Source organism: Odontesthes bonariensis, chromosome 13 (assembly GCF_027942865.1).
Source record: "Odontesthes bonariensis isolate fOdoBon6 chromosome 13, fOdoBon6.hap1, whole genome shotgun sequence".
Taxonomy (NCBI): Eukaryota; Metazoa; Chordata; class Actinopteri; order Atheriniformes; family Atherinopsidae; genus Odontesthes; species Odontesthes bonariensis.
In genome coordinates, this window is record NC_134518.1 from 2,150,434 (window position 1) to 2,164,027 (window position 13,594).

Here is a 13,594-nt window from a genome sequence, read left to right on the forward strand (position 1 = left end):
CATTCACATATGTGGGTCTGGATGTGTTCGGGCCATGGACCGTCACAGCAAGGAAGACAAGGGGTGGTTACGCAGAGGCCAAAAGGTGGGCGGTCATCTTCGTTTGTATGAGTATACGTGCCATACATATTGAAATCATAGAATCAATGCACACATCATCATTCATAAATGCTCTGTGCCGGTTCCTAGCGATCAGAGGTGCTGCGAAGCTGCTCAGATCTGATTGTGGGACCAACTTTGTGAGCGCCTGCAAAGAGCTGCAGATTGACAAGAACGGATGCCACAACAAAAACATTGACACTTACCTTGAAGACAACGGTTGCCAGTGGCTGTTTAATCCTCCTCATGCGTCACACATGGCCGGATCCTGGGAACGCATGATTGGAGTTGCCCGCCGAATCCTGGATGCGATGCTACTGCAACATGGGCATGCAAAGCTATCTCACGAGGTGTTAGTAACATTCATGGCTGAAGTAACAGCAATAGTGAACGCAAGGCCCCTTACAACAGTTTCCACAGATCCAGAGCACCCTGTGATTCTCACCCCTGCCATGCTGCTCACACAAAAGTATGGCACGCCACCAGTACCACCAGGCCAGTTTGAAAGCCGTGACCTCTTCAGAGGGCAATGGCGGCGCGTGCAGTACATGGCTGAGGTCTTCTGGACACGATGGCGAAAAGAATACATCAGTGGGCTCCAAGACCGACGGAAATGGCGGACACCGAGACCAAACCTACAAGAAGGAGACGTGGTCATGCTGAAGGATAGTCAGGAGAAGAGGAATGACTGGCCCATCGGACTCGTCAACAAAACCTTTTCCAGTGAGGATGGCAGAGTCAGGAAAATAGAGGTCAAAGTCATGCGGAAGGGCGAACAGAGACTCTTCTTACGGCCTATAAGTGAAGTCGTCCTTCTGGTTTCTAAGGACACTGCTTAAGAGACTGTGGACTAAGTTGATATCCTTTTCAAATATTTTACGATAAGTTTGTTTGGGTGACATCCTTAAGATGTCAGGCGGGGAGTATTCTGTCCCTAAGTTTGTTGCTAATACTGCCATCTAGTGACCAAGTTAGGTATCGTTTTTAATTGTCGGTAAGTTTCGTTTTGTGCAGTCAGTGTGCAAATGGTGAAAGAGGGAGAACAACGTGCTGTTTCTGTTGCTCGCGAATGCACTCAATACAGGACAATCTGTAAGTAGTTATCTTGCAACTAGGTCAACTATATGTGCTTAGGTTAATTTAAGCGTATATATTCATGTTTGCAATGTGTGAAGTGTAATTGTGCAGTTAGTTTTGAAACATGTTGTGCTAGCTAGCAATTCTGTGAAGCTAAGCATTGAACTGGACCTTTGTTTTGCGTAAAGTAAAAAGCGTAATGTTAGAATAGGTAAACAATGAAAGTGGGTTGAAACATATCTTTATTTTGTATTTTTGTATTTTTGCAGTTTCACAAAAAGAATTCTGTGTCAAGTAAACACTCTGAAAGCCTCTTCAGACTCCTCGACCAGTTTGTTTAGCTCGCTGTCTAGGCTGTGTAGCACCACATAGCTGAGGGCAGAAGAGTGATGCTTGAAAAGTATTCAGCTTCATCAGCTCACGTTCAAAATTTTTCATATAAAGTTACTAGTTACTTATGAACTAGCAAAAGACTTTAGGTAACTGAGTAAACCATTCGGTGCAATGTAAAAGACTGGACAACTCTAGTACAAAATTCTGTTTCTGGGAATAGCTAAATGGTAATGATGAGGGAACAGGACAAGGAGACACAAAACACCATATAGTACTGGACCATAAATACCTGCTGTGTTGCAAAAAAATTGAAATGTGCATCATCTGTGGCTCGTTAAAACAAACAAACAATGGCAGCAGTTAAGTGACAATATGGAAACACTAAAGTACTCATTTTTGGGTCTGTTATATAAAGCAATACAACATGCGTTTGAACAAAAAATCTGGGAAAATATTGAGATTATACCCACATCACTGAGATTATCCATCTAGTAGTTGATCCATTGTCAAGATGGTGCGGGTAAGACCAGATGTTGTCGCAACTGCTCCCTTAAATCTGTGCTTTTTATTGGTTATTCATGTCGTTGTAATGTGTCCTCTTTCATCACTGTCTCCCGCACTCATCACGTATGACGGTAGCATTCGTTTGCACATTGCAATGTCATTTCCACACATTTTTTCTGGAGTCATGTATGCCTGCTCCACCTGGCCAAAGGAGATCCACTGGGACGTGGACTCTAACAATGAACATATGCCTCTGCTGAAAAGCAGGAGGAAAAAACGCGGGGAAAAGGGCTGGGATACACAACAGACTGCGAGCGAGTGCACCCCTTCCACCACTGCCCGGTATCCTGCTGGCCGATGTTGTTCAGTTCCTGGACAACAAACTGGATGAGATCATGGCCAGAGTGCGTTGCCAAAGGGGCATACAGGACTGTACCATTATTTGTTACAAGAGACAGCTGAACCCCGTAGTGCCAGATCACGTCATTCTTCCAACAGAGACTTTCTCCGTGTTTTTCATTGACAGGACCGAGGAATCTGAGAAAACTAAGGGGGAGGTGTATGTTTCATGATGAACAATAACCTGTGTAATCCGGGGAATATCTCAGTCCTTTTGCGCCTGGTTTCTACAGCTTGAACACCTGGTGTTTCTCTGTTGTCCCTTCTACCCGCTCTGAGAGTTCATATTGGTCACCATCGTTGCCGTTTACATTCCACCACAAGCAGATCCGGACATTTCTCTGGCCTCACTGCACAACATTATGAGCAAACACCACACTGAGCACCTGGACACTGTCCTCACTGTGGTTGGGGATTTCAATTTGACAAAGGTGATGCCGAACTTTTTCCAGCATGTGACATGCCCAACCAGAGGTGTTAACATGCTGGATCACAATACAATGACAGCTACAAAGCCACATCACTATTGGCCTTCGGCAAAGCAAACCACGCTGCCATCTTCCTCATGCTGGAATACAAATAAAGGCTAAAGAGGTAGCCCCTGCAACGAGGGAGTTCAGATATTGGTCTGCCCAATTGGAAGTCACGCTGCAAGACATGGACTGGGACATGTTTCAAGAGAGCTCCGGTGATGATGTAAGTCTATTCACAGAAGTGGAAACGGACTTCACTGTCAAGCTTATAGATGATACTGTCCCCATGGTGACTTTGAAGGACTTCCCTAATCAGAAACCATGGGTTGATAGAACTAGTTGCGAGTCTGTGAAGGTATGAACCATGGCCTACAATGAAGGACTAATCTCCAGTGACATGGTCCCATACAAAGCGGTGTCCTTTGAGTGCCATCGGAAGGTGAAAGCTGCTAAACGGCAGCTACAAGGGATAGAGGACGTTGACAGGTTAGGATCTCGCAAAACAATGAGGGAACCTGGAAACTAAATACTGTGGAGGGTGATTAAGGATTGAGTGCAGCTGATGGGGAAAACACAGGTGAGGGAAGTGAGGCTGATGGCATGGCAAGGCAGAACGAAAGTTACGTATGTAACTACGGTTCTATGAATCCTGGATGACCGCCAGAGGCGGTGCTTTCAAGCACTGGATGATACATCTTGCGCATGCGCAGGTCGAGTGTTAATACCAACAACGTCACTCGTGACCCCCTGCTGACCCCGGAGAGCCTATATACTTCCGGCAACATCAGCAGGTCAGTCCTTACAGAATCTTCTCGCGAGTATACGAGGATTCTGAGTGACAGAACGCTCTGGCGGTCATCCAGGATTCATAGAACCGTAGTTACATACGTAACTTTCGTTCTATTTCATCCTTACTGACCGCCAGAGGCGGTGCTTTCAAGCACTGGATGACTAATACCAGAAGAGTCACGAGGAATCCGGCACTTACTCACTTTATTGAGAGGAAGCAGCAGAGTCGGGCAGCAGGACCACAGCCAACGGGTTGGGAGTGGCAACATTCACCCGATAGAACCTGGAGAAGGTACTCGGTGATGCCCATGACGCTGCCTCACAGATGTCTTCCAGGGGAACGCCCCGTAGGGCTGCCCATGAGGTCGAGACAGCTCTGGTGGAGTGGCAGCTCACCCCAGCTGGCTGGGGGCGCCCACTTCCCTCATATGCCTGGGTGATGGCGTCCACCACCCAGTGAGACAGTCGCTGTTTAGAGAGCGCACAGCCTCTCCGAGGGCCACCGTAGCAGAGGAAGAGCTGGTCCGACTGCCTGATACCGGCAGTCGCGGCCACGTAGGCTCTCAGAGCCCGCACAGGGCACAGTAGGCGTAACCTGTCCTCCCCCTCCGGGGGAACAAACTGTGCCAGGTGGATAGGTCTGTTAGATGAAGACAGCACCTTCGGGAGAAAAGCGGGGTTCGGCCATAGGGAAACCCCTGAGCCATCCGAGTTCCACCTCATGCAGGAGTCGCTCACCGACAGAGCATGCAGCTCCCCGACGCGCTTCGCTGACGCGATAGCGAATAGAAAGGCGGTCTTAGCGGAGACCCACCTCAGCCCTGCCTGAGCAAGGGGTTCAAAGGGAGGCGCGCACAGGGCGCCGAGCACCAGGTGCAGATCCCATGGCGGGGTGCGCCGCACTCGTGGGGGGCGCAGCCGCCGCGCACCTTTCAGGAAAAGGGACACCAACCTGTGGCTTCCCACCGTGCCGTTATCCACTCGAGCATGCCGAGAGGAAATGGCCGCCACATACACCCTCAGGGTAGCGGGGGACCGGCCGTCATCCAGGAGTGACTGGAGGAACTCCAGAATCCTAGGGACAGGACAGTGCACAGGGTCCTCACCCCTGTCCAAGCACCATGTAGTGAACAGCCGCCACCTCTGTTCATAAAGCGCCCGGGTAGAAGGCGCCCTCGCGTTTAGGATGGTATGGCATACCTCGCCAGAGCACTCAGTCAGCATCGGGTCGGGCCCTGCAGTGGCCAGACCCACAGCTGCAGGCGGGACGGGTCGGGATGCCAGATCCGACCCTGCCACTGAGACAGGAGATCCCTCCTGTCGGGGAGGCGCCATGGGGAACCCCTGCAGAGCCTGTGCAGCAGTGGAAACCACGTCCTCCCTGGCCAAAGGGGGGCTACCAACAGCAGCCTGTGGCCCTGCTGGAGGACCCTCTGTAGCGTAGGGACTATCAGAGGGATCGGCGGGAAAGCATAGAGGAGAACCTCTGGCCAGTCGTGGGCCAGAGCATCCTGTCCCAGGGGACTGCTCTCCTCTGTCAGGGAGAACCAGAGGGGGCAATGGGTCGACTCTTCTGAGGCAAAGAGGTCCACGTTTGCTCTGCCGAAGGTGGCCCAGATATTGAGCACCACCTCCGGATGGAGCTGCCAATCCCCCGGCGGAGGCTTGCCACGGGAGAGCAAGTCCGCCGTCTGGTTACGCTCCCCGGGCAAATACATTGCCTTTAGGCTGGCTAAGCGTGGTGCTGCCCACAGCAGGAGGTCCCGGGATGCCTGCAGTAGCAGTGCAGACCTGGTGCCACCTTGGTGGTTTATGTGGGAGACGGCCGAAACATTGTCCGACCGCACGAGTACATGTCGGCCCCTCAAGAAAGGGAGGAAAGCCTGCAACGCTCTGTGTACAGCCCGCAGCTCTAGTGCGTTGATGTGCTGTGAGCGGTCCCGCGCCGGCCACAGCCCCTGAGCCGTCCGGTTCTGCCACACGGCGCCCCACCCCGAGAGGGAGGCGTCCGTCGTGACTGCCTCGTGACGGGATGCAATGGAGCCCATGGGCATGCCCTGGAGGAGAAACGAACGCTTCCTTCACAGGGCCAGAGCAAGAAGGCAACGGTGGGACACCGCAAGCCTCCTGTGCCGGTGTCTCCTGGCATCCAGGTGAAAGCTGTGCAACCACCTCTGGAGGGGACGCAGCGACAGCAATCCTAAGGGGACCACAGCAGCCGCAGCTGTCAGTTTCCCCAGGACGCGTAAGAACTCCACGTAGTGGAACCGCCTGCCTTCCCGAAACGGGAGGAGGTGGCGGAGGATGTCGTTCACCCGCCGTGGCGACGGGCAGGCCATCATGGTGACCGCATCGAGGGTCACCCCAAGAAAAACTGTGCTCTGTGATGGGACCAGGCCACTCTTTGTAAAATTCACCCTGAGGCCCAAACGGGCCACATGGGAAAGAAGACACGTCGTGTCGAGGGCCACCTGAGACTGGGACGGCGCACAGACGAGCCAGTCGTCCAGATACGGCAAGATCTTCATGCCCCGCGACTGTAGGTGCGAGAGGGCTGCCGTCACACACCTGGTGAACACCCGTGGGGAGAGGGAGAGACCAAACGGGAGCACCCTGAACTGGAAATGATGCCCCTGAAAGGCGAATCGCAGAAACTGCCGATGGTGTGGCGCCACAGGAACGTGAAAGTAGGCATCCTCCAGGTCTATGGAGGTAAACCACTCCCCTCTGGAGACCGTACGCAGAACCTCTGCAGTGGTCAACATATGGAACCTCAAGACCTTCAGGAACCTGTTGAGGTTCCTGAGGTCGAGGATAGGTCGAAATCCGCCATCTTTCTTTGCTACCAGAAAGTAAGTCGAGTAGAACCCCCCGGGGTGCAACAGGGGGTCTACCGGTTCGATGGCACCCTTGCCCAGGAGGACGAACAGCCCCTGGGCGAGGGCTCGGGCTTTCGCCGGGTCGTGGATGACAGTCATCCTGACTCGGCCATGGGTCGGGGGCCGACGTCGGAACTGAAGTTTGTACCCGTGGGTCAAGGTGGAAAGAACCCACGGGTCCCTGGTGGAAGCAGCCCAGTAGCTGAGCTGCTGCTGGGAAAAAAGGCCGACGGTCGGCCCCGTGGCCTCAGCGTCGGGCCCCCCGACCTCTAGGGGCTCCAGGGGCACGACGGGCAGTACGTGAGACATGAGGTTGCCCAGGGGGCAGTCGCTCAGGCGCCCGAAAGGACTGTGCCTGCCGCTGAGCAGGCTGTGGGCGTGAGTACTGGGGCCGAGGGAGGCCCCTGGCCCGTGAGTGGGTGCCGCGCTGCGAGGCAGCTGGACGGCCCCTAGGGTCGCCAGGCGGCGGAGCGCTTCTGTGAAGCTCAGACAGCTGCTGTCGGGTCTTCCCAGCTTGGACCGTGCGCTCGAGGGCTTCCAGAGCCGCAGAACCAAACAGCTCCCCCGGTTCCACCGGAACGCTGCGGAGGGTTCTCCTGCAGGCCTCCGAGAGAGGGGACTGCGCCAACCAAACCTGGCGGCGAGCCTGTACGAGAGTAGCCATTACTCGTCCCAACTCCCTGGACATCAGTGCAAAGGCCTGTAGAGAGGCGTCAGTAATACCGTGGACAGAAGTGTCCAGCTCAGTCTCCTGCAGGGATGACGACAGGGCGAGCAGCAGGTGGGACATGGAATTACCCATGCGAGCCATACGTGCTGCCGCCTCATAGGCCTTCGACAGCAATTCGTCCGTAACCCGGCACTGGGGGCGAGGACACCTCGCCTCCTGTCTCAGAGCCTCATTGGGTGAGACGATCAGGGCGGCGATAGTGGGCTCAGCCGCTGGCATGCGGTCCAGGCCGAACTTGGAGGCGTCCTGCATGGCTGCCAGGGTCCGAGCATCAGCTGTCGGACGGGCAGGGGCCCTAGGGTCCCTCCAGAACTTCTGTAATTCCCTCAGATACTCTTCTGATGGAGGTACAGTTAGTTCAGGGGGGGTTGAGGAGCGCCTGAAAAAGGCACTGGCCGAAGCTGGCTGAGCCTGCGGCACGTCCAGCTGTAGCCTGGCTAGAGCCGTACGGATGGCGGCTCCCACAGAGCCGTCCTCACTACCACCCGCAGAGCCACGGGCTGAAGAAAGGGAGCCCGCTGCAGAAGGACGGGAGGCTTCGTCCCCCAGGAGCACGTCCGGAGCGTAGTCCTGAAACATAGTAGCCGAAGCTGCTATGGAAAACGCATCCTCCTCCGGCCCGAAGGAGGCCGCTGGAGGAACAAGGGCACCTGGCAGGGTTGCTCCAGCCCCAGGCTGGAAAGCCAGGAGGAGGGACTTCATGCTGTCAAGCTCCGCTGTCAGCTGATCCACTCTAGAAGTAAGCCCGGACCCCTTGGCCCTCTTCCCGGAGGTGGGGCCTGCAGTCTCAGCAGGCCGACGCCGTGGTCGGGTAGACCGAGACGGGGCCAGCCGCTGGTCAGGGGTCAACTGGGGAGACAAGGGAGGGCCCAACAGGCGCTCTACCTCGGCCAGCCTCGCGGCCCTGACAGCATGAGGCAAAATGCCACAATTCATGCAGGACTCGTCTGAGAGACCCTGCCTCAGATGTCCGAGGCCGAGGCACGAAGGACACAGATCATGGCCATCCTCAAGCTGTAGAGGAGCCATACAGGCCGAGCAGGAGTGGTTGTGATCCATGTCGGGACCACCTCTAGCTCTAATATATATATATATATATATTTGCCGATAGTATGTATGTACTAATTCTTATTCATATATTTCTTCTTTTTTTTTTTTTTTTTCAGAAGAAAATTCTTTACTTATAGATGAATGCTGGGAGCGGGAGCCGCAAACGGTGCCTTCACCGACAATCAACTATAGGCCACCTGTTCTGGGAGCGCGGGGCACACACGCCGCCGTACACCAGGAGAGGGGCAATTGTATATTTAAACACTTATCTATAGGCGGATGCCGGGAGCGGGAGCCGCAAACGGTGCCTTCACCGACAACCACTATATGCCGCCTGTGCTGGGAGCGGGGGGCGCACACGCCGCCGTACACCAGGAGAGGGGCAATTGTATATTTAAACACTTATCTATAGGCGGATGCCGGGAGCGGGAGCCGCAAACGGTGCCTTCACCGACAACCACTATAGGCCGCCTGTGCTGGGAGCGGGGGGCGCACACGCCGCCTTACACCAGGAGAGGGGCTATTGCTGTATTTATACACCGTCTATAGGTGGATGCCGGGAGCGGGAGCCACAAACGGTGCCTTCGCCGACAACCACCATAGGCCGCCTGTGCTGGGAGCGGGGGGCGCACACGCCGCCTTACACCAGGAGAGGGGCTAGTGCAAGTTCTATTAGCTATAGGTGGATGCCGGGAGCGGGAGCCGCAAACGGAGCCTTCACCGACAACCACTATAGGCCACCTGTGCTGGGAGCGGGGGGCGCAAACGCCGCCTTACACCAGGAGAGGGGCAGAACAAATAGCAGCAACAAAATCAAAGAACCGGCACAACCGAGTTGGCCGCTTAACATAAGTAGGTTACAGATGCCGGGAGAGGGCTAGCAATGCAGCTTCACCGACAATGCAACTATAAACAGACTGTTACTCACGTGCAGCGCACAGCACCGGGAGAAGGAGCGAGCATGCTACCTAGAACGGCGCTTGTAACAGCTGGTCAGTAAACTTCATCAGCCGAGGGAAAAAAAGGTTACATACCTCTCGGCAGTTCGCCGCGGTCTCTGAAGGGCGAGCAGCTCGCAGCCTCGACGGGACGTCGCGAGATCACCAGCAGCGAACGATGAAGTAGAATTGGTTTTAGAATTCGTCTCATATGCAGACGCAGTACTTACCTTGCGCAGCGAGAAGATGAAAAAGGACTGACCTGCTGATGTTGCCGGAAGTATATAGGCTCTCCGGGGTCAGCAGGGGGTCACGAGTGACGTTGTTGGTATTAACACTCGACCTGCGCATTCGCAAGATGTATCATCCAGTGCTTGAAAGCACCGCCTCTGGCGGTCAGTAAGGATGAAATAGAACTAAAATGACAACCTGGACCTAAAACAAAGACATGGTAAAAACTAAGAACTAAACACAAACTAAAAACATGGCAAGAAGCCACAGACATGACAATGGCATCCCTGGGCAGGTACTGAAATCATGTGCTGTGCAGCTCGCCCCTCGGTTAACCACTATCTTCAACCTGTCCCTTGCTCACTTTGTTGTCCCTGCCTGCTTCTACAATCACCCCTGTCCCCAAAAATACCAGCCCTATCTGTCATAATGACTTCAGCCCAGTAGCACTCTGGGGTAATGAAGTGCTTTGAGAAACTGATCAAGGACATCTGCGCTTCATTGCCCACCTCATTCGACCCCCTACAGTTTGCCTTTCTTCCAAATAGGAGTACCCATGACGCCGTCAACCACGTCCTCCACTCCACCCTCACCCACCTGGACAGCAGGAAAGGGAACAATGTGCACCTGCTGTTTATTGACTACAGCTCTGCATTCAACACCATAGTTCCTCATAGACTTGTCTAAGAGCTGAAGGATCTGGGGCTGAACTCCTCACTCTGCTCCTGGGCCCAGAGCTTTCTGACAGACAGACCACAGGTGGTGAGAGATAGGAAAGTGCACCTCCAGTTTCCACACCCTCATCATTGGCACAACCCAAGGCTGTGTCTGAGCACTCTACACTCATGACTGCATGGCACTCACACCTCCAACATTATCGTTAAGTTCACAGATGATACAGTGGTGGTAGGCCTGATCTCCAACAGCAGGGAGACAGCCTATCTGGAGGAGGTGGATGCATTGTCGTCATGGTGCGAAGACAGCAACCTGGACCTGAACGTCTCCAAGACGAAGGAGATGGCTGTGGACTGCAGGAAGGAGAAGCAGAGGAGGGATCAAACTCCTCTCAGGATTAATGGGATTCAGGTGGAGAGAATACACAGCTGCAGGTACCTCAGTGGGCACATTTCTGAGGACCTGACATGGAACACCCACATCTCCTTCCTTGTGAAGAAGGCGAGGAAGCGCCTGTATTACTTCAGATGGCTGAGGAAATTCAAGATCTACACAGCACTGCAGAGGGCCTTCTACACTACAGAAATAGTGAGTGAGTCTGTGCTCACTGGGAATATCACCACTTTGGTACAGCAGAGAAAGCAGAATCATGTTAGATAAAGAGCAGCCTGCTTGTACAGAGGAGGAGAGATGCTAGGGAGGCTGCTGCTAAGTGCTGACTGTGCTTTGTGAAAAATTGGTTAGTTCCTGATCTTGATGTGAATATTGGATAAATAAACAAGAAAAATGGCCTGTACCGTATTCCAACTTTCAGGACCCACTACAGTTTGCTAATCATCCTGGATTCTGTGTTGAAGATACCTGCAAGGAGCCTACTCCTATCTGGACCAAGGAGGCAGCACTGTGAGGATCATGTTCTTTGATTACTCCAGTGCTTTAATTTAAAGATGCGCAGATATATTGGCCATCGGTATACGTCTATATTTAGCTTGTTGACTGCAATTGACCCATCGGCAGAAAGGATAACATAAACCAATGGCAGTAACTGATGTTTACCTGATATTGCATTTACTTTGCCCTGAACCTGACACGAATAGCCTGCAGCTGCAGCTTCAGCAAATATCCAATAGGTGGCAGTCAAATTCCATAGCAGGAAATGTATTTTTCAAAATAATATTTTGTTTGGCCATTCAATACTTAAATGTCATTGAGTGGGATTTTCAATGTTATTTTTTGCACATTTTCTCGAGAAACGTTGTAATTAACGTTGGTTAGAATTTGTGCTTACTCAAAGATAGTGGGATGAAGTGCTGAAATACTAACTGTTCTGTTATTTTTTCCATAATGTGTATGTGATGCGAAAGAGGTGGACCCAAATGCAGACTGAAGAGAGATTTAATAGAACCAAAAAACACAAACAGCACAGAGAACACAGGTGGCAGCAGCAAGGGAAAAAATGATCCAACAATGAAAAAAGGAAACACAGAGTGAATGATGAGGAGTTGGAAAACCGGTGAGACAATCAACAACAGAGGACCTGTTGTGAACAAGAGAGGAAATAAACTCAATGTCAATCACAAGAGGAACACCCAACAAAATAAAACAGGAAGTAAATTAACTAAGGAGCAAGAAATAAACTGAAGACCAAAAGGAAAACTGGAATATACGAAATATCCAAAATCCAAACACATGGATTGTAATTTTTTTCTTTAATTGATATTAAAGGAAGAACAAATGCAACACTGAGACCGTCTACCAGAAGGGACATAACAGTATTTTTTAAGGAAGCATAGGTCTTTCCATGTGTGAACCCAGAAACTGTATACCTTCCATAAGTCTGTTGGGGCAGGAGCAACAGAGCCAGAGACTCAAAGCAACTGAACAAACTGATAAAGAAGGCTGGCTCTGTGCTGGGGACTGCTCTGGAGCTTCTGGAGCTGATTGTACAAAGATGAATGCTGCACAGGTTGATGAATATAAGAACAACACAGCCCACCCTCTGCACAGCACTGTGTTCAGTAAGAGGCTTCTTCAGCTCTGTGGTAACACAGAATGCAGCAGTAGATTAGTCCTACAGTAAAAATCATGTTTGATCAGAGCAGAAAATTAAGGAAAATTTCCCTTTAGGATAAATAAAGTTTTTTAGTTCAATTTGATTTAATCAGTTATAATGCATAGCCATGGAAAGATGAAAGTTGTTTACATTTGGGAGCAGCTGAATGAATGAAAGCCTAGAATAAGACACCAAATGCAGAAGAGTTTAGGAGGAGATGGGTAAGAAGCAGAGCAGAGACAAAAATGGGGAGAGAGTTTAAACTATTTTCTCTCTTCATCGTCATGGGAATTGTGAGATCACGGGCAGGTTAAATGAATGGACCTGATGACAACCCACCAGGCAAATCAGGAGGGCAATGTCATTTTCTTCTTCATGGACAGGGCTCCAAAGTACAAAAACAGCATCCCAGTTCATCCATAGTTCCCTCTGAAGATTTCTTCCACAACTCACTCTGCTACACTTCAACTTTCTAGATGATTGTTGGCTGATTGTTTTTTCATTTTGTAATCTTTGTTATTTCGATCGGGCGGCTGTAGCTTATGAAGAAGCGCAGTCCCCCACCAATCGGAAATGTTGGTGATTTGACTCCCGGCTTCTCCGGGCCACATGTCGAAGCAATCCCACGTAGCTTAGCGGTGCATCCAACAGTGTTTGAATGTGTGTGAATATGTAGAAGAAATCACTGTGTAGCCTATATGGACTAAGACGTGCTGTATGAGTTTGTGAGTGAATGGGTGAATGTGGCATGTAGTGTGAAAGCACTTTTAGTGGTCAGCTAGACTAAAAAAACGCTATACAAGTACAGTCCATTCACCATTTACCTATCTATACAATAGCATATCTTTAATAATGATTTATACTGTAGCAATATAAGGATTGATAAAGTATTATTGAATTGAATTGAATTGGAATTGAATTGAATGTACAATTTTAAGTACACATAATTTAGTCACAATGAAAAATAATATTAAGTCAAAATTGGTTCAAAATTGGTGGTATAATTTGTGATGTTTCTTTCATTTCTCTCTTGAAGTGAAGAACACAGTAAATGACGTGTTTGTTTGCAGGTCAGTGCCAGGCTGACAGAGTGTGACGACCGTTTGACTGAAGTTCGGAATGAGTATCTGCTGACGTTAGCAGCAGTCAACGCCCATCATCAGCATTACAACACTGATGCCTTACCAATCATTATGGAGGTAACGCACACACACACGCACACGCACGCACACACAAACACACACACACGCACGCACGCACACACACACACACACCCACGCACGCACGCACGCACGCACGCACGCACGCACACACACACACAAACTGTGGCCCTGTGAGGGAAGCAAAGTTGAAAGGTTTTTAGA

The 13,594-nt window shown here is 51.3% G+C and overlaps 1 protein-coding gene across 1 annotated transcript in view; it reads left to right on the forward strand.

Annotated features, from left to right (window-relative positions):
- LOC142398135 (F-BAR and double SH3 domains protein 1-like) overlaps positions 1-13,594 on the forward strand; it is a 57,099-nt gene that overhangs the window by 16,160 nt on the left and 27,345 nt on the right. Inside the window, exon 8 of the mRNA XM_075482113.1 lies at positions 13,301-13,429. Within this exon, the coding sequence (XP_075338228.1) occupies positions 13,301-13,429 (129 nt within the window). The remainder of the gene's footprint in view (positions 1-13,300; positions 13,430-13,594) is intronic.